This window comes from Pelophylax lessonae (assembly GCF_965119305.1).
Source record: "Pelophylax lessonae genome assembly, chromosome: 8".
NCBI lineage: Eukaryota > Metazoa > Chordata > Amphibia > Anura > Ranidae > Pelophylax > Pelophylax lessonae.
The window spans coordinates 104,373,783-104,392,340 of NC_138775.1; the positions used below are offsets into that span (position 1 = coordinate 104,373,783).

An 18,558-nucleotide genomic window follows, 5' to 3' on the forward strand; every position below is an offset into this window, starting at 1 on the left:
AACTGTAGAAGAAGGAAGCTCTGCCTGTTACAAATGTGTATGTTAATTTAGGTTTGTCTATATATTGAATTCAAAATTCTGTTCATCCTGGCTGCAGGTCTGGAAGCAGAAGGCTCAGTATCTTCAGCACAAGCAAAACAAAGCAGAGGCCACTACTGTGAAACGCAAGTCTAGCCCAACAGAGTCCACTTCAAAGAGCAAAGGTATGAAAAAAATGCTAGGAGGTGTTGATTTTCCCTCTGCTAGGAATGTGCACAGATGTATCATTTATTATGTAAATAAAATCTTGCTCTGATATAAAGTAATGGCCTACCATCCCCCCCCCCCCCCCCACTTTCTTATCAAAACTAGTTGCTTGCTATTTTGATCCATTAACTTCCAATACTTTAATTCACCAATCTAGAACTATGCAGTTCGTAAAGTCGGACCCTGTCTCTGTAGTTTATGCATAGGTTGCCTTGAAAACATCAAACGCATATTGATTAGTCATTTAGTTCTGGATCTATAAAGTGTAGTCATTTTTGCCCTTATTTTAGTCATTTGTGTGTGCTTGTTCTCTAGGTTCACCTTCTTCCTCAGGCTTGACTTCACCCCATAAGAAGTCCTCAAGTAGTACTCTGTCTTTCTCTTCTTCACCAGCCAAAGTCCCTGACACAGAGCCAATCGATGTGGCAGCCCATCTACAGCTGTTGGGCGAGTCTTTGAGCCTGATTGGACATAGACTACAAGAAACTGAGGTGATGATCAGCAAAAACCCTGTAGGTTACTACAAAAATGAATATTTTTCACAAGTTAATATATGCACAATTACACAATTAAAAATTGCAGGCATTAAAGTGCAACTCCAGAAAACTTAACATTCTTAGTTGAAGTGGGGCTAGGTTTGTTTACTTTAGGGAACAGTAACAGCATTTTTATTGTACTTGATCCTCTGCTGGCCTGGCAGACTGCACTCCCCTATGTTCCAGTGGTGGACTGTGTACCTCCACGTTTTTAGTGTTACTAAACCCAGGACTCTGCATTCACTATATCTGGTCTCCCACAATACATAGAACATGGAAATGTAATAGTTTCAGTAAATATAATCTGCTAAATACCTTTTCTTATCAGCAGTTAGAGCAATCTTCTGACTTCTAGTAGTGTACAGCAAAGCACTGGTCAAAGCTTGTAGGAGCAGTTTTCATTCTCCCCTGATTTTCCTATGAGGCTGCAGGATGCCTGACCTTCTGTCTGGACAGTGCTGATTGGCCCTGTGCTGATCCCATGCACTCTCTCTAAAAAAGAAAAAAAAAACTCTCTAGCACTACACACCAAACTGAGCATGTGCAGCTTTCCCCTAAGGCTCTGTACTATCAGGAGATAGTTTGGTGACTGTAGTAGAAGGGGAGGATCAGGGATGACAGGATCAGCCCTTTTACACAATGCATGCTTTACTGCATACTGTATACACACTGATTTTACTGTTGTGGGTTTAGTAACACTTTAAGTCCAGTGCAGGGCTATAGATCCTGTATTGGTTTTATTAATGTAAGAGGACCTTATACCGCTGGCGCCTGGGGTGAAGAGGTTGTAGGGACCAGTCTAACAGTGCAGAGGAGCCTGCAGGAGCGAAGGATTGGTTTGTAAATATGCCTTTCCTAATTCCCTAGACAGAAATGAGCAGTTAACCTTTACAGTGCACAATCCCACTGCAAGGGATAATTTTTAGGTTTCTTAGAGTCTATAATCCATGTTGCAGATTGTTAAAATAGTTTTCTCTATCGTTCATTGACGGACGCAGTTCTCCCTGATTCATATCAGTAGGGTAATACTGCCCCCTATAGGAGTAGGACACTAGGCAGAAAAAAGTTCTGTCTATGCCTTTGGGCAGTCCCGGAGGGTACACCCTCTCTCTTCCTGCATAGGATGCCAGTTTTTATCTACCTAGTCAGGAGTAAGGACCTAGTTCCTTGCTGGGATCTCTGGTCCTGGCATAGAAGTAATTTTTTTATGTAGATTTTTTTTTTTAGCTAGTCTTTTTTTCTCCGGATCGTTTTTCCTGTGAGATCTTCTAACAATTATGTCGGGCTGGGCGACAGACTGGACCCCCATATCCAGTAGTCACCCCAGTCTGGCCATCGAGTGCGTGCAGGCCTTCGCTCCGCACTGGGTCGGCCGCGACATGGTCCCGCTGGACGGGGACTGGCCCGCAAGTTAAACGTTGCACACAAACAGGGTCTAGGCTAATGTCGCAGCTTTCCTATTTGGCCGACAGCCCCCCACTCCGGTGCCGTGGGGTCCTGTCAAGAGATGGCGCCCGCCTATGTTCCCGGTATGGTGAGTAAACACCCCCCCCCCCCTTCCCTGGCGGATTTTGGGGTGGACGTGGGCCCTCTCGCTGGGATAGTCGGACCCTCACACTCCAGAGTTCCCTCTGTCCTGTTGTGACCCCGCCCCTCTCCACCACCTCCCCCCTACCCCCGCTCCCCCCTCCTACGTGGGGGACTGTTTGGGCCTACCTGAGGTGGGGGCCTAGTGTGCAGGCCGCATGGGGGGGCGGGGGAGTGCGCTGTCCTCAGCTCTTGACCAATCCTGCACAGGGGGCCCTGCTGTGGCTACCTTCACATCCTGTTATGTTCGGGGCACCCACGGGTTCTCAGTTTTTTGCTGTGGGGAAGGATCTCTATCGGTTTGTGGCATTGCCCTTGGGTCTCGCTTATGCTACTAGGTCTTCACAATGGTGTGGCTGCGGTCCTGGTGCTGTTGCGGCAGCAGGGCGTATCGGTCCGAGGGTTCCTGGCCGATCTGCTTCTCCGTGTGGAGTCTCCTACGGTGCTGAAAAACGGATTTGGAGGTCACCACGAGAACTCTGGAGGAGTTCATGTGGGTTATGAACGTTCAGAAGTCATCCATGGTCCCTTCCATGAGACTCGACTATCTGGGCCTGAATTTGGACTCGCCCTCAGTCAGGGTGTTTTCTCCCTCCGGGCAAAAGACTCTTGGAACTTCAGACTGCAGTTCATGTCCCACACATGGTCGCCCCTTCGGACCTGTATGCGTCTTTTTTTGAGACAGTCCCTTTCGCTCTATCCCTCTCGGGGATCCCCCAGAAGGCGATCCTTCTCGAATGGGACTAGAGTTTAAACTCTCTGGACTTTTGGATCCTGCTGAGCTGGCTGACCAGGTAGTCTTGAGCTGGAATCCTCCCTCCCCTTTTTCCTGAACACTTATCACGGCCGATGCAAGCCTGTCTGGGTGGGAAGGAGTCCTCGGCAGGTTCTCTCCTTCGGGAGTATGGTCCCTGGAGGATCCAGGTTACCGATCAATGTCCTGGGGCTAAGAACGATCCAGCTTTACCTGGTTCACTGGATCAGGCACCTGCAGCTGCCCGATGCACGTTCAATCGACTGCGCCACGACCGTGGCTTATGTCATTCACCAAGGGGGCACCAAAGGTGTACTTGCGGCCTTGTATGTGTCAATTCTTCGTTGGGCAGTGCGCCTTGTTCCAGCTCTTCTGCTGTTTCCTTTTCAGGTGTGGAAACCTTGGCGGGCGGATTGCCTCAGTCGACAGGCTTTGAATGCAGGGGAATGATACCTTCATCTGGAGGGGTTTCTGCAGTTTTGCCTTCGTTGGGGGCACTCCAGACGTGGACCTGATGGTGTTGCATCTACAGGATAGTGCTGAGGTTTGTGACTCTCTCCCAGGACCTTCTGGCGGGTGTAATGGTGGCCCAATGGGTTCTGTCATTGGCAAGAACATTCGCTAGGTTCAACTTGAACGATACCGTGGAGTTTGGCATGGTCACCTGCGCACGGCTGCTGCCGGCATGGTCGTGTGTGCGTGCTCACGGATGGGCCAAGGTCAGTCTCAACTGTGGTCTGCCTTTACTCCTCCCAAGTTGCTGCCAAGAATTTTTGGCAGGATCGAGGCGGAAGGGATTTCGGTCTTTTTCGTGGCTCCGGACGGGCCTCGCCGAGTTTGGTACGCCGGCCTGGTCAGGCTGGCCGCAGATGCTCCTTGGTGAATTCCTCTCAGGGAGGAGTTATTGTCTCCAGGGCCTATCTCCCGTCCGACTTTGCGATCGCTAACTTTGCCGACTTGGCTGTTGAATGCCAGGTGCTGAAGGACGGGGGTTTGGCTGCTTCATTGATTCCCACCCTGCTTGAAGCGCGGGAAGCGCTTCTATGGTGATTTTTGTTCATCATACAAGACATATTGCGTGGGTTCCCCCTCGCTCTTACTCTGTGGCCCGGATCTTGGCTTCCTTCAATGGGGAGTTGATCACAAGTTGGCCTTGAGTACTGTCAAGGGTCGGTTTCGATTTTGGAAAATTTCTTCTGAAGGCCGTTGCCCGTTTCAATTAGGGGTCAGGTCCTGCCTTTCCCTGTTTCGACGCGTTCTCCTTGGGCGCCAAGTGCTTCTGGGCTTTTTCGCCTTGTGGGCATCTGTGCTCCTGGTTGCAAGTCGGCTACTTGGTAGTCTGTTCACACATTTACCACGTTTTATAAGGTGGATGTGCTGGAATCTGCAGATGCTATTTTTCGGCCGCAAGGTTTTTTGCTGGCTGCTGTTTGGAGGGCTTTTGGCCTTCCTTTAGGGTGTTTTCTATTGTTTTCAGGTGGGCCTCATCTTTTGTGCTGATGGGTTCTATGTTGCTGTTCCCACCCCTCATTTTATGGCACTGCTTTGGGACATCCCTACTGATATGAATCAGGGAGAACTGCGTCCGTCAATGAACGATAGAGAAAACTGGATTTTTGACTTACCGTAAAATCCTTTTAAGTTCATTGAAGGACGCAGTACCCGCCCCTCTATTTTGAGTTGGGTTGGTGTTACTTTTCTGACACTGCTTTGATACAAAACTGGCATCCTATGCAGGAAGAGAGAGGTAGTACCCTCCGGGACTGCCCATAGGCATAGCCAGAACTTTTTTCTGCCTAGTGTCCTACTCCTGTAGGGGGCAATATTACCCTACTGATATGAATCAGGGAGAACTGCATTCGTTAATAAACTTAAGAGAAAAGGATTTTACGGTAAGTCAAAAATCCAGTTTTTCGCAAATACTCCTCCCATACAGTACATAGGAGATAGGCTCCTATGGAATAGTTTTCACTTCTCTGGCCAAGTTCATTCTCCTCACTCCCACTTTGTGCCACTACAATAATAAATGCTCCAGGAGAGACCACAAGAGAGTAGTATATAGTATAGTACCTTTTAATAAGGTAAAAAACACGTACAAAGTAAAGCAGATGTACTCGCATGTCAGCAGTAAAAAGCACATGTTCAGCATGTGCAGCTCCCAGCTGTCTCATACTATACATTAGTTGTGCTACAAACTGGCATGTATTTCACCATCAGGGTACTCTGGGACACGTCTTCGGAAGTTTGCCAGAGAAGTGAAAATTGTTCCATTGAGAAGTGGATCTGTTTATTTTCTGCTTGGTGGTGACCTGGTGGCCAAAAGGTTCCAGTGAGCATGGATATATATATATATATATATATATATATATATATATATATATATATATATATATATATATATAGTTTTTGGGGTTTTTTTTTCATCTGGAGGAGCACAATATTTGGAGGATTTGAGCACTATCACTTGTAAAGGAGCACGATGTTTGGTCATTCTTCAACATGTAATACTTTCATGTTGTGGAAGATTTATTTTGACATGTTATTCTATTTCATATTTACATTTGTATGATTGATGTATGGATTAGATTTATGAACATATGCACACTTTAGTTCCATTTACAGGGGCAGCACCTTTTTTTTTTTTTTTTTTCTTGGTATCACTATAGTGTGGCTAGCACTAATAAAGGGGCAGCAGCCTTATATTATATAGGAGTAACACAGTCAGTATTAGTGGCAGTCGGCGCCACTATATTTGATTGTACTTTATAATCAATAATATTTGCCTGTTATGGCTTAGCCATCACACAAAGCTTCCGTCTTGATTCTCACAGTGGACTCTCCCATGCTATTCAGCTATGGATGGGCGACTCGTCCTAGATGGAGAAGAGCTTACCACACAGAGTTCCAACGTAGTATAATAGTGTAGTATTTATTATAAGGTTGATAAAATGTACAACAGCTAAAATCCAAGCAGACAAATCACGTCTTTTCAGTCTAGCTCAACAGGTAGTAACTATTTTGTGAACTCACGTAATATATTGGAAGTACAAGGGGTGTCAAACTGACAGCCCTCCAGCTGTTGTGGAACTACAAGTCCCATGAGGCATTGCGAGGCTGACAGTTACAAGCATGACTCCTACAGACAGAGGCATGATGGGACTTGTAGTTACGCTGGAGGGCCGCCAGCTTGACACCCCTAATTGAGAGATTTTTGTTGAGTGCTGCACTATTAACCACTTTATGACCGGAAGGATTTGCCCCATTAATGACCAGGCCCTATTTTGCGATTCGGCACTGCGTTACTTTAACGGGCAGTTGTGCGGTCATGCGAAGCTGTACCCAAATAAAATTGATGTCCTTTTTTTCCCACAAATAGAGCTTTCTTTTGGTGGTATTTGATCACCTCTACGATTTTTATTTTTTGCGCTATAAACAAAAAAAGAGCAACAATTTTGAAAAAAAAAATAAAATAATAATAATAATTTTCACATTCTGCTATATGACATTCTCAAAAAAAAAATTTAAAAATCAAAATTTTTTAAAATTTTAGGCCAATTTGTTTTCCGCTACATATTTTTGGTAAAAAAATCGGGTCTACTAGCTACGGGAAAGATTTATGTCATTTTTATTTCTTTTACTAGTAATGGTGGCGAACTGCAGTTTTTTGCGGGACTGCGACATTGCGGCAGACAGATCGGACCCCTAACTGACATTTTTGACACTTTTGGGGGTACCAGTGACATTACTACAGTAATCAGTGCTAAAAATATGCACTGTTACTGTAATATAGACACTGGCAGGGAAGGGGTTAACAGTATAGGTGATCAAGAGGTTAAATGTGACCCTAGGGGAGTGATTCTAACTGTGGGGGGGGGGGCATGGCTTCTGAGGTGACCATAGAGACATGTGATCCTATATAGAAGGATCACATGAGCTCTGTGATCATTTAAACAGCCGACTGTCCTTCTCTCTTAGCGAGGAGCGATCGCGGGTGTCAGGCGGCAATCGGAGCTGCCTGATCAGTGCATCGGCTTCCCCGTTGCCGAGTGGGGGTGGGAGCTCGCCCCCTAGCTTCCCATGCGTGACCGACGGTTTGCGCAGGAGAGCCCTGCCGCAGTGAATAGGCGGCGGGTGGTCGGGAAGTGGTTAAATATATTGAGTGAGATTGGTTGTCTTTTTGTGCTAGCCGCTCTTAATCCTGTAGCGCTCACTCTTTTTGTTATACATAACAATATTACATTTAGGAGATCAGATGACCGGATCAAACTGGCTCACACCATCTCGATGCATGAGGCCCATCTAGAAGAATTATATAACAGATTCAACTATAAAAATAATTAAGACCCATAAGGCCTGTGGCACCATCAGTACATAAAATCGGTGAGATTAAAAGAGAAGTACAGCCAAATGCTTGTGTCTTTAGTGATATGTTACCATAGTAACCGAATATATAAGGGAATGGATCAAAAAACGACAAACTTTAGGGCAAATCCAAATGTGCAGAGTCGTGCCCATCTGGCCACAACCCCTGAAGCAGGAGGCCGACAAGCCTAGGTACATCTTCAAAAAGCGATCCAGTACCAAGTACCACCTGGCATAAACTTAATACCCTGCTTTATTCAGAGAAATATTAAGAATTGCTTTGTAAATACGGGTGCTCCATTCAGCTATGCCCAAATCTTTTTCCCACGCCACCTGATATCAAAGTTTATCAGCTGGGGTGATGAAAAGTTTGTACAGCATGGAAAAGCACCCCTGTAGTTGAGTCACTTGCATACATCTGTTTTCAAACATGGTGTGTACTGCTAGGTCAGAAAAAGAATTACACTCACAATTATAAGGAGTCTGGGGCAATTCCAAAGTCGCTGCTGTACAGTATACAGTGTACTGTATGTGGCCAGAGCTCCGGGACCCCTGGTGGCTCCCAGCGCTTCCTGCAGAACTCAAGGACACTCCTAGCTAGGCGGAGCACCCAGAATAGACTGGGCGGTTGTCACCATGGATGGCAGCTTGTCCGTCTGGGTAGGCATCTCCGGTACAGCTTGTGCTCAGGGAGTCTAGACTCGGGAAGAGTCCAGACTTCCGATCAATGTACTGGGACACCGAGCGATCAGTCTTTGTCTGGATCATTGGACAATTCGTCTTCAGGGGTGTCCAATACAAATTCAATCGGACAATGCCACGGCCTGGCATATGTCAATCACCATAGGGGCACAAGAAGTGTCCTGGCGGATCGGGAAGTAGCTTGCATTCTAAGGTGGGTAGAACGATCGTTCCAGCCCTCTCTGCTGTACACATTTCATGGAAGGTACAGAGGTTTGTGGCATGATCTCGTGATCCTTTGGTCAACGGCGCAGACGCATTTGTGGCTCCTTGGCGTCAGTATTGTCTGATTTATGCCTTTCTCAAAATTCTGCCAAGACTCCTGTGCAGGATCAAGGCAGCATAGGATTCCTGGTCCTTCCAGTGGCTCCAGACTGGCCTCGCCAGTCTTGGTACGCCGATCTGGTATGGCTGGTCGCCGATGCTCCTTGGAGACTTCGTCTCAGGGAAGATCTGCTGTCCCAAGGGCCAATCTTCCATCCTGCTTTACAGTCGCTGGTTTTAACAGCTTGGATGTTAAAAGCCAGGTACTGAAGGATAGAGGTTTGTCTGAATCAGTGATTCCTACGCTGTTAAAGGTTAGAAAATCTACCTCTAGGAAGATCAACCATCGTACTTGGAAGATGTGTGTTGGGTGGTGTGAGTCTTTTGGGGTTCTCCCTCGCTCCTTTTTGGTGGCTCAGATCTTGGCTTTCCTTGAGCAATGCCTGGCCTTGAGTACCATTAAGGGCCAGGTTTCGGCCTTGGCAGTTTTCTTTCCTTGGTGCGTATCTTTATCCAGGGAGCTCGACACTTGGTTCCTCCAGTGCAGTCTCCATTACCGCCGTGGGTCCTCAAATTGGTGTTGTCAGTTATCCTGAAATTTCCTTTCGAATAATCGGGAGGTTTCCCTGCTTGCATTGTCCCAGAAGGTGGCCTTTTTGGTGACTATTACTTTTGCGTGCAGGGTGTCGGAGCTGGCAGCGTTTTCTTGTCGTTCACCTTCTCTGTTGGTTTACAGAGTAAAGGTGGTTCTTCATCCCTGTTCGTTGTTCCTTCCAAAGGTCGTCTCTGATTTCCATTTAAATGAAAACAATGTGCTGCCTTCCCTATGTCCCAGGCCTAAACATCCTAAGGAAATTGCTCTGCATTCCTTGGATGTGGTTCGGGCAATCAGGGTGTACCTGGCAGCTAGGGAGTCTTTCTTAGGGAGTCAGACTCACTATTTGTACTCACGGTGACCTTGAAAAGGGTTGGCCGCTTCTGCTGCGACCATTTCCAGATTTATCAGCCAGACAGTGATTCAGACCTATTCAATTGGGGGTCAGGTTCCTCCTTTTCCTGTTAAGGCCCACGCTACTTGGGCACTTAGTGCCTCCTGGACCTTCTGTCATCAGGCATCAGTGATGCAGGTTTGCAGGCGGCAATCTGGTCGTCTGTGCACACTTTTACAATTTTTTTTAAAATGGATGTGTTGGCATCTGCGGATGCTTCTTTTGGCCGCAAGGTTTGGCTGGCTGCTGTTTAGAGACCTAGTTCTCTTTGAGGGTGTGTTTTTTTTTTTTTTAGGTGAGCTGTTTTCCCACCCTTCATGTTTGACACTGCTTTGGGACGTCCCAATGGTTAAGAAGAATCAGGAGCTGTGTCTGTAAAAAAAAAAAAGAGAAAATGGGATTTTTAACTTACTGTACAATCCATTTCTCTGATTTTCATTGACGTACACAGCACCCACCCCTCTGTGGACTTGGCTTTCTTCTTACACTGCTTGTAACAAAACTGAGTGCCTATAGCTAAGTGTGGGTCTATACCCCCTGGGACTGCCTATAGGCATAGTCAAGCTTTTTCCTGCCTAGCGTCCTACTCCTTAAGGGGACTTTATCACCCAATGGTTAAGAAGAATCAGGAGCTGTGTCCGTTAATGAACATGAGAGAAAAGGATTTTACGGTAAGTCAAAAATCCCTTTTTTTTTGTATAATCTGAGAGGTGTAACATCCTCTGAAAGATGATGTTACACCGAGTAAATAGATACCTAACATGTCAAGCTTTAAGTTTGCGCACACTCGTGGAATGGCACCAAACTTCAGTACTTCAAAATCTCCATAGGCTACGCTTTAAAAATGTTTACAAGTTACCAGTTTAGAGTTACAGAGTAGGTCTTGTGCTAGAATTATTGCTTTCGCTCTAACATTTGCGGCAATACCTCAGGTGTGGTTTGAATGTTGTCATATACGTACATATGCTGACGCAACCTATGTAGCTGCAGGCATTATTCAGATATCTCCACTCAAAGCTAAGGACGTCATATGATGGCTGGCGGTATAGAAGTGGTTAAAGGCCACATACTGTTACTGTGAGAAATGAACTAGTAACTGTTCACTCTTAAAGCTATACTCCAGCTAAACATGACTTTTTTGCTCCACAATAACAGTTACAGCCAGCTCAAAGCAGATCTAAGCTCAATGATATTTACCTATCCTTAAAACAATGTCCTGTACCGACATCTTCTATCTGGCTTTTTCTGGGTGCTGGGCTACGGCCATCTTCATTGAATATGCAGAAGCACGGTCATCTTGACAGACAAGCGCTGTGCCAGAATGTAAAATGAGCTGAGCTTGTGCAGATCAGCGTACATTCTAAAGAGGACGGCAAGCAGGCAGGTAGATTTCTTTTATTCAAGAGGAGACAATGCAGGTTGTTGAAGTTTTTGAAGACTAGACTTTAGTTCTTTTTTTAATAAATGACTCTAATTTTCATCCTGACATTCATTTAGTGCATATACAAAAAACCCTAACTAAAGAAAGGAGGACTTTAAAGGTACCACATAAATTGTAATAAAATTGAGTAACGTTTATTATACAAATGTTAAGGCCCTTCACACTTGTGCGACTTGTCCTGCGACTTGGGACTGAAAAGTCGCATGACGAGTCGTACTCTATGCTTTCTATGGTTTCCATGGTTTCGTCACATTTGCAATTTGTACAACTTTTTTTTTACTCTCTTTGTATTTAATGTATAGGTGTATTACTGCATAATTAGTAATTTTTTATTTACCGCTACTTTTTTGGTATTTATGCTTTTTGTTTCTTTGCAATGCAAAATGTCTTAGTGTAGACACAGGGCCCAATCCTGCTGTACCGGGTGCTGCCAGCTCACTCTCCACTATCGTTCTGGGGATGACTGCAGCATTTCTACTGATGCTGGCAGCCTGGAGCTTTGTCCTCTGCTAGAGTCTTTTCTATCTTTGAAGGCTTCCCTTGCTCTATCGGGTTTGGCTACTTCTCCTTTGTCCAAGGAGGATTTCAATGCAGTCATGCAGAAGTTCATGGACCAAATTGAACTGATTATTGCTTTCTATTCTCTATCTGGCCTGCCCTTAGTGGCCCTTAAGCCATCAGCTGCTGAGACACTCTGGTGATGAATCTCTCCATTACTTAACAGACAAACCTACTTCTGAGGAGTTTTAGTTCGCAGTGCTGGCAGAAGACTGCAAGAAACTGTTTTAGCTCCTCTTGATGCAGTAGTCACTACTTTAAAACTTGAGAATCAGCCTGTAGGCACTATCAGCACTGTCCCCAGTCTAGGCTCATTTAGAGCTCCTAAGTCCTTTCCAGGGTACCCAATGTTCCTAGTCTTCCTTTTATGGAAACTGGAAACATCCTAACAAGATGTTTGTACCTCCCAAGAGATTATCATTCCTGTACCCTTTTTTGGAGGAATTTGTTAAAAAATGGTCTACCCCCTCTGTTGATCCAGCACTATCCCTTTTTAACAAATGATCTGCTATTTAAGTGCTGGCTCAGGAATCTGGCTTTGGAATCAAGGAAGTGTTTTCTTCTGTTTTCATAAAGAGTCTCACAACAGATGCCAGCCTGTCCTTGACACATTATTGGGGCAGGGGATTTGGACATCAGAGGAATCTCATCTCCCTATCAACATTTTGGAATTTGAGGTGATTTGGTTAAACCTAAAAGTTAGGAGGTTTACAACTGTACAAAACTGGACAGGTTTAACTCCAGATACAGGGACCCTCTAGCGGAAGCAGTGCATATTTTGGTGGCTTCTTGAGATCAGAACACCCTGATCTATGCTCCCCACCTCTTTTATGAAATTCCTTTGTTTGCTTTACAGGATTAAGGTGGAGGGCATTCTGGTGATCCTCATAGCTTCAGATTGACCCAGGTGGATGTGGTACTTCAGTCTGAGAAGACTCCTGGCAGAAAGGGCTTTCCTGATTTGTCTGTCTTAAGGACTGATTTACCATCCTGCTTCACAGTAGTATTATTAGACCAGAACATGACAATTCATTCTCCTCAAGTAGCCGTCTTGGATCATCCAATAACTGTAGCAAAACAAACAATGGTGGTGCAACTGCACCCTCAAGTTCTGTCTACAGTTCCGTGAACTAAGCTCAAGATCTGGGCAGTAGACAGGGGTCATGGTCAGGCAGAGTGCAACAGGCAAATCAGCTGCCAGGCAGTGTCTATGTGACCTCGCATGTAAGGTCTGTGCACAATAGCACAGAGCAATAGGGCATTCAGTGGCATATAACAATGGCATACTTGGATCCAACAAGAAAAGTAGAACTGCAATATCCCTGGCTTACTCCACACGAATTGTGAGGTCCTCCAAATCAGAACATAGAAGAGAGGATGCTTGGTAGTAACTGTAGGCGCTTGGTAGACATCAGAACAGAAAGTAGGTAACATAAAATCGCCATTATCTGCATCAGGTTGCTGTCGCAAATCCACTTCAGGGGCGTCAATCCAGTCAGAGGCTAAGGGTGCAGACTCGAAGAAATGTGCTTATCCGCCAGCAGAGATGCGGAGTCTGCCTGGATACAGCATGGCATAAGTAGCTTGAAGACGCTGCAGGCGTTTACGAACATCTGTAAACTTCGCCCTACTCTTCTGCACCTCAGCCAAAAAGTCTGTGTAGAAGGAAACCCTGTATGAGATCCCAGACAATCCTGCTCTCTTCCTGCTTCATGTATCCAATATACCGGTTCAAAAATATATGATTAACATACAGATAATTCTAATTTCAGTTATCATACCAGCGGGAATCCAGAACGGACCGCAAGACTATAAGTAGACAATAAAGACAACTTGTGGTATATAATACAAGCTAATAATATATATATAATTGTAAACTTCTTCTTGCTGTATTGTCTATTTGATCTGTTTGTATATGCCTGTTCATCCTTTTCTGAATAAATAAAATATTTGAAAAAAAAAAAAAAAAAAAAGAAGGAAACCCTGGCGCTGTTACTGAATATTTCTGTGCTCACGAGCTATATGTAGAATAGTCTCCCTGTCACGATAGTTGAGTATGCAAGCCAGCATGGGCCTAGGTGGGTTACCCTGTGGTAACGGTCTAGTGGGTGTTCAGTGAGAACGTTCCACTGAGAAGTGGGGTTTGAAGGCATCTTTGCCAAATATATCAAGGAATCAGCGTTTGATCAATTCTGTAGGGCCACGACCCTCTGTTTTCTCTGGGAGAGCAATGATGCGAACGTTGTTTCATCTCATGCAATTTTTCCAGGTCTTTGACCCTGGCTAGTTGTTTAGTAGTCTGTGAGTCCCGTATAAGATTTGGCAATTTATCTTCCAAGTCGCTAATGCGACACTCTGTGGCTGTTGTGCGTTCTCTAATTTTCTGTAGATTGTGTCTAATCAGAGCAACAGGCTCCCCAAGTGTTTTTGAAGCTCATCAACTGAAGCAGTGCATTTATTAACAGCTTTCAGGATTTCCCACAGTGTAGACTGTTCCTGCTCATCAGGATTTTCTCCCTGTTCCTCCTGCTCTGTATCTTCCTGGACAGTTAACAGGGCCTTCGCACCTCTGCGCTGCTGCCCTCCTCCTCTCCTATCATGTCAGCGGACCCTTGTTCCACAGAGTGAGTGCAGGGCAGGGGCAGCTTCTGGGCATAAAGGAGCATGTCTCTGGGGCCATCTTTACCTCATGATTTGGCAGACTTGTGTTTGGAGGCTCAAGTTCTTTCTCTTAGTACTTGTCAGCATCTCATGGCGTCTTCTGAGGCATGGCGGTGGCGCTATTGTTGGGAGTCTGAGGTTGCACCTTCCTCCTTCCTAGATCTGGTCATTCCGGCTGTGTACCGATATGGGAGAGATACCGATCGATGCAGCTGACTGTAGGGACTAAGTGTATTGCTTGGGGCGTGGCTAAGACATGGCTGTGAGCCAGGGAGAGGATCAGTGTCACAGGAGCTCAGAGAAGCAAGTCCTCTCACATGCTGTGCTTAGCTCTGCCCTCCCCCCTACACCACCATCCTGCTTCACAGTTACTGACTTTAATGACATGTCTCTTAAAGCCCAGGTCCTGAGGGAAAGAGGCATCTGTGAATCGATTACTCCAATGTTGCTAAAATGCTAAGGAGGTCTACTTCTTGATAACCGCATGTGGAAGGCATCCTTCACTTGGAGCGAGGGGAGAGGTTTTTACTGCAGGAAATTCTCTCTGGGACGTATCTTTGTCTTTTTACAGATGCGTCTGTACCATTATAAGACCCTCAGCACTAACAACAATGGTCTAGTATCTGCTCTCACTATCCTGACATATAGTAGTTACATAGTTGGTAAGGATTGAATAAAGACGCAAATCCATCCAGTTCAGTGTGTGTGTGTCACTACCATTTTCAATATTCCTGCACATTGTGTTTGCTAAAAACACATCAAATTATTATTTTTTTTTAATTAATGTACGCTCTCCTCTGACACCACCATCTGTGGAAGGGTTTTCACATCCTTGTGTTAGAGGCCTTAGTTTAAACCGTTTCCTACCAATCCTAGAGACATAATTTAAAGATTTGTATATTGTTTTCATATTTGCTCTTAAGTGCCTCTTCTGAAGTTTAAAGCTTGTAGTTTACCTCATAACTGAGATCATTTAATTCCCTTATTATCTTTGTTACCCTTCCCTGGACTCTTTCTAATTCAAGGACATCATTCCTGGGGGTTGGTGACCAAAACTGGACGACGTAATCCAGATGTGGCCAAGCCATAGTTTTATAAAGTGGTAGAATTACAGTTTTATCTCTTGAGTAAATACCCTTTTTAATGCAAGCTAGCCACTTGACCTCCAGAAGGTTTAACCCCCATTCCTGACCAAACCTTTTTTTGCTATTCGGCACTGCGCTACTTTAACTGGTAATTGTGTGGTCATGTATATTAAAAAAGAATAGCGCACACATGCAAAAGAAATGACTATCAAATATGGAGACAATCCATAAATAAAGTTATTTTTTAATATACATGTCGCTTGGTTCATAGCTGCACCGGCTTTAGATATACATGTTCAGGGTTTGCTCCCCCAATTTTTTGCTTGTTTATTAATTGTGTGGTCATGCAACGCTGTACAAATAGAGCTTTCTTTTGGTCGTTTTTGATCACCACTGGGTTTTTTTGCCATATAAAAAAAAAAACAGATATTTCTACTTTTTGTTATAAAAAAATATTCAAAAAACTCAAATTTTCTCATAAATTTAGGCCAAAATGTATTCTGCTACATGCCTTTGGTAAAATAAATCCTAACAAGCGTATATATTGATTGGTTTGTGCAAAGGGTATAGCATCTACAAACTATGTTGTATATATACTGGACTTAACGCAGCTTTTTTTTCTGGTTGCCTATTACATTTCTTAAGAGGCTAAAATGCCAGGGCAGTTCAACCCCCCCCCCCCCCCCCCCCACCCAATTACCCCTTTTTGGAAAGTAGACACAAAGTTGTCATTTAAATGATATATTGCTCACACATGCCATGGGTATTTGTGGGAATTACACCTCATAATACATTCTGCTGCTTTTCCTGAGTATAGGGATACCACATGTGTGAGACTTTTTGTGAGCCTAGTCTTGGATCAGTGCTAAAAACCAATCACTGCCTTGAGGCTTTTAAAGGGCGTAAATGGCTAGTTTCACTTCCTCACTACCTATCACAGCTTCGGAAGCCCTGAAATGTCAACCCCTTTTCTTTTAAGTGACAAACTTGTGGCAAAAAATAAAAATATTCCATGGGCATAACATGTCTCCGCAAATACCTTAGGGTGTCTACTTTCCAAAAAGGGGTCATTTGGGGGGTGTTTGAACTGTTCTGGCATTTTATGCCTAACATTAAAAGCTTATGGCACACCCACTCTTCTAACTACTTGAAGACCAAGCCTTTTTGTGTATATGAAAATATATATATTTTTATTTGCTAGAAAATTACATGAAACCCCCAAACATTATATATTTTTTAAAAGCAGAGGCCCTACGGAATTAAATGGTGGGTGTTGCAAATTTTTTTTTTTGTCACATAGTATTTGCGCAGTGATTTTTTATTTTTTCAAATGCAAATTTGTTGGAAAAAAATACACTTTTTTGAATTTTTTGAATGCACAAAAACAAATATATTGCCCAATTGTTCAGTAAAATATAAAAGATGATCTTACACCAAGTAAATAGATACCAAACATGAAATGCTTTAAAATTGCGCACGTACCCGCTCTTTAAGTAGGTTGTCTCATAGCCTCTTGCTATGTGACAACCTACTTAAAGAGCGGGTACGATACGTCTCCTTACCCCGCTCACAAAGTCACGCCCACTGACGTAACGTGTATGGTGGGGAGGAATCTGACGTCACCCGCGGCCGCCCGATGTTCTGACCGTCTTTTACATGCCTGCAATGAGCACTGTGTCAGTGCCATGTCTGTAAGTGTGATTTTATGCCTTTTACCATTAAAATGTCATTGACAGAGAGCATTAGATCCTCTTTATTTTATTTTTTTGGATGATATGTCTGCATTGAGTCTGCTTTGGTCTGAGATCTCCTAAGAAGATTGCTGTCCACAGTGATTGTACAAAGCTAAGTGACCCCTAGTGGTCGAATGCTGGAGGTGAGAGGCTTTAATACCCTATGGTGAAGGAGTCATGGCTTTAGTGGTGTATATCACTTACCTTTCCTGCACTGGAGACTTCCTAATTTTGCTGTGGACTTTATGGACTCTCATATCATATCACACCTTAATGCATTGTCATTTTTAGCACTGCACTTTTGTATATATTCTTGTATTTACCCCTGGCCATGGCAGCAGAAAACACGGGCATATGATGAATCGAGTGTATAGACCAATATGACCACAAATCATTCTTTTTAATAATGCCCATGTTAAGGGTTAGGCCCAAAAATGTCTTTCTTTCGGAAACCGTTATATGTGTCCATGTGAATTGTCTAGCAAGATTTCAATTCGGATTTGAGTCAATACATTGTTTGGCAAAGAAATTGCTTTGGTTACAATCTATCTGTATCTCTTCTTCATCATCTGAGCTATCTGTCAGGGTGCCGCTCGCTCTCTACAGATTTGTATTCAGAGCCTAATTCTGACAGTGAGGACTCCCCATTATTCTCATCTGTCATGCTCAGAATCCTGTAGGCCTCTTCACTACTGTACTTTTCTTTGGACATTTTGGCCACTAAATTTATAGGTACCTAGTGTGACTCACAGGTAAAAAAAGCACCTGGCAGTCGGGGAGTGCTTAAACCATTACAAAAAAAATGTACCTGCTGATGCTAGCAGAGATCAGACACCAGTGACAGGGCAGTGAAAGAGTTAATTGGTGCAATCAGGGGTTTAAACTTTATTAGGGAATATGTGGCCGGCACAATGACCAGTGACACTAATACAGTGATCAGCAAAAAAAATCTGTGCACTGTACCTAATGACACTATGACAGGAGTGAAAGGGTTAACTGGGAGGGGGGAAAAGGGGGTTAAATGGGACTAACTTTGTGATCTAGTGTCAGTGTAGTGCTTTAACTCGCAGTATGATGTTTTCTCTTCTCTGTATCAAATCGAAAAGGGCTCCATAAGAGAAGATGATATAGTTTCCTGTGTCTGTGTTTTGTAAACACAGGCAAATGCTGTTTGCTGATTCGCCAGAACAGATCAGCAGGTCTAGGCCAAAAATCATTGGCCTGGACCTGTTAAGTAATCCTGCTGGAACGGCACCGCGTGAGTCTAAAAGAGCCCAAATCGCTTCTTTGCACTTAAAAGCATTTAAAACGCCAAGTTTGGCTGTTTTTTATGCTGTCATGTTTTTTAAAATATGGCTCTAGTACCCTGAAGTGATGTCATGACATCGCTTCCGGGTTTTTACATTGAAGGCCCCATCAAAGTCGACATTCGGCTTTGTTCCGGTCTTCGACCTGCTTGCAGGTGTGTGTCGGCTGGTCGCTTGGGTCTCCCGGTGGGACAGGAGGCCCGGGCGAGCCACGGGAGGGAGGGGGGGGTGACGTCCCCTCCTCCTCCTTGTAATAAAAGCCGAGTGGCTGCTCAGCCGCATCAGTTGTCCTAA

General features: G+C 44.4%; 2 protein-coding genes across 3 annotated transcripts in view; one reads left to right on the forward strand and one right to left on the reverse strand.

The window, feature by feature from the left end:
* Positions 1-18,558, reverse strand: part of RPS19BP1 (ribosomal protein S19 binding protein 1) — a 146,299-nt gene that overhangs the window by 95,117 nt on the left and 32,624 nt on the right. The window lies entirely within an intron of this gene.
* The window catches only part of HMGXB4 (HMG-box containing 4), a 101,846-nt gene that overhangs the window by 52,215 nt on the left and 31,073 nt on the right, over positions 1-18,558 (forward strand). Inside the window, exons 6-7 of one of the 2 annotated variants that reach the window (XM_082266181.1) lie at positions 98-203; positions 562-758. In XM_082266181.1, coding sequence (XP_082122307.1) covers positions 98-203; positions 562-758 — 303 coding nt within the window. The remainder of the gene's footprint in view (positions 1-97; positions 204-561; positions 759-18,558) is intronic. The other variant, XM_082266182.1, reaches the window with a different exon arrangement.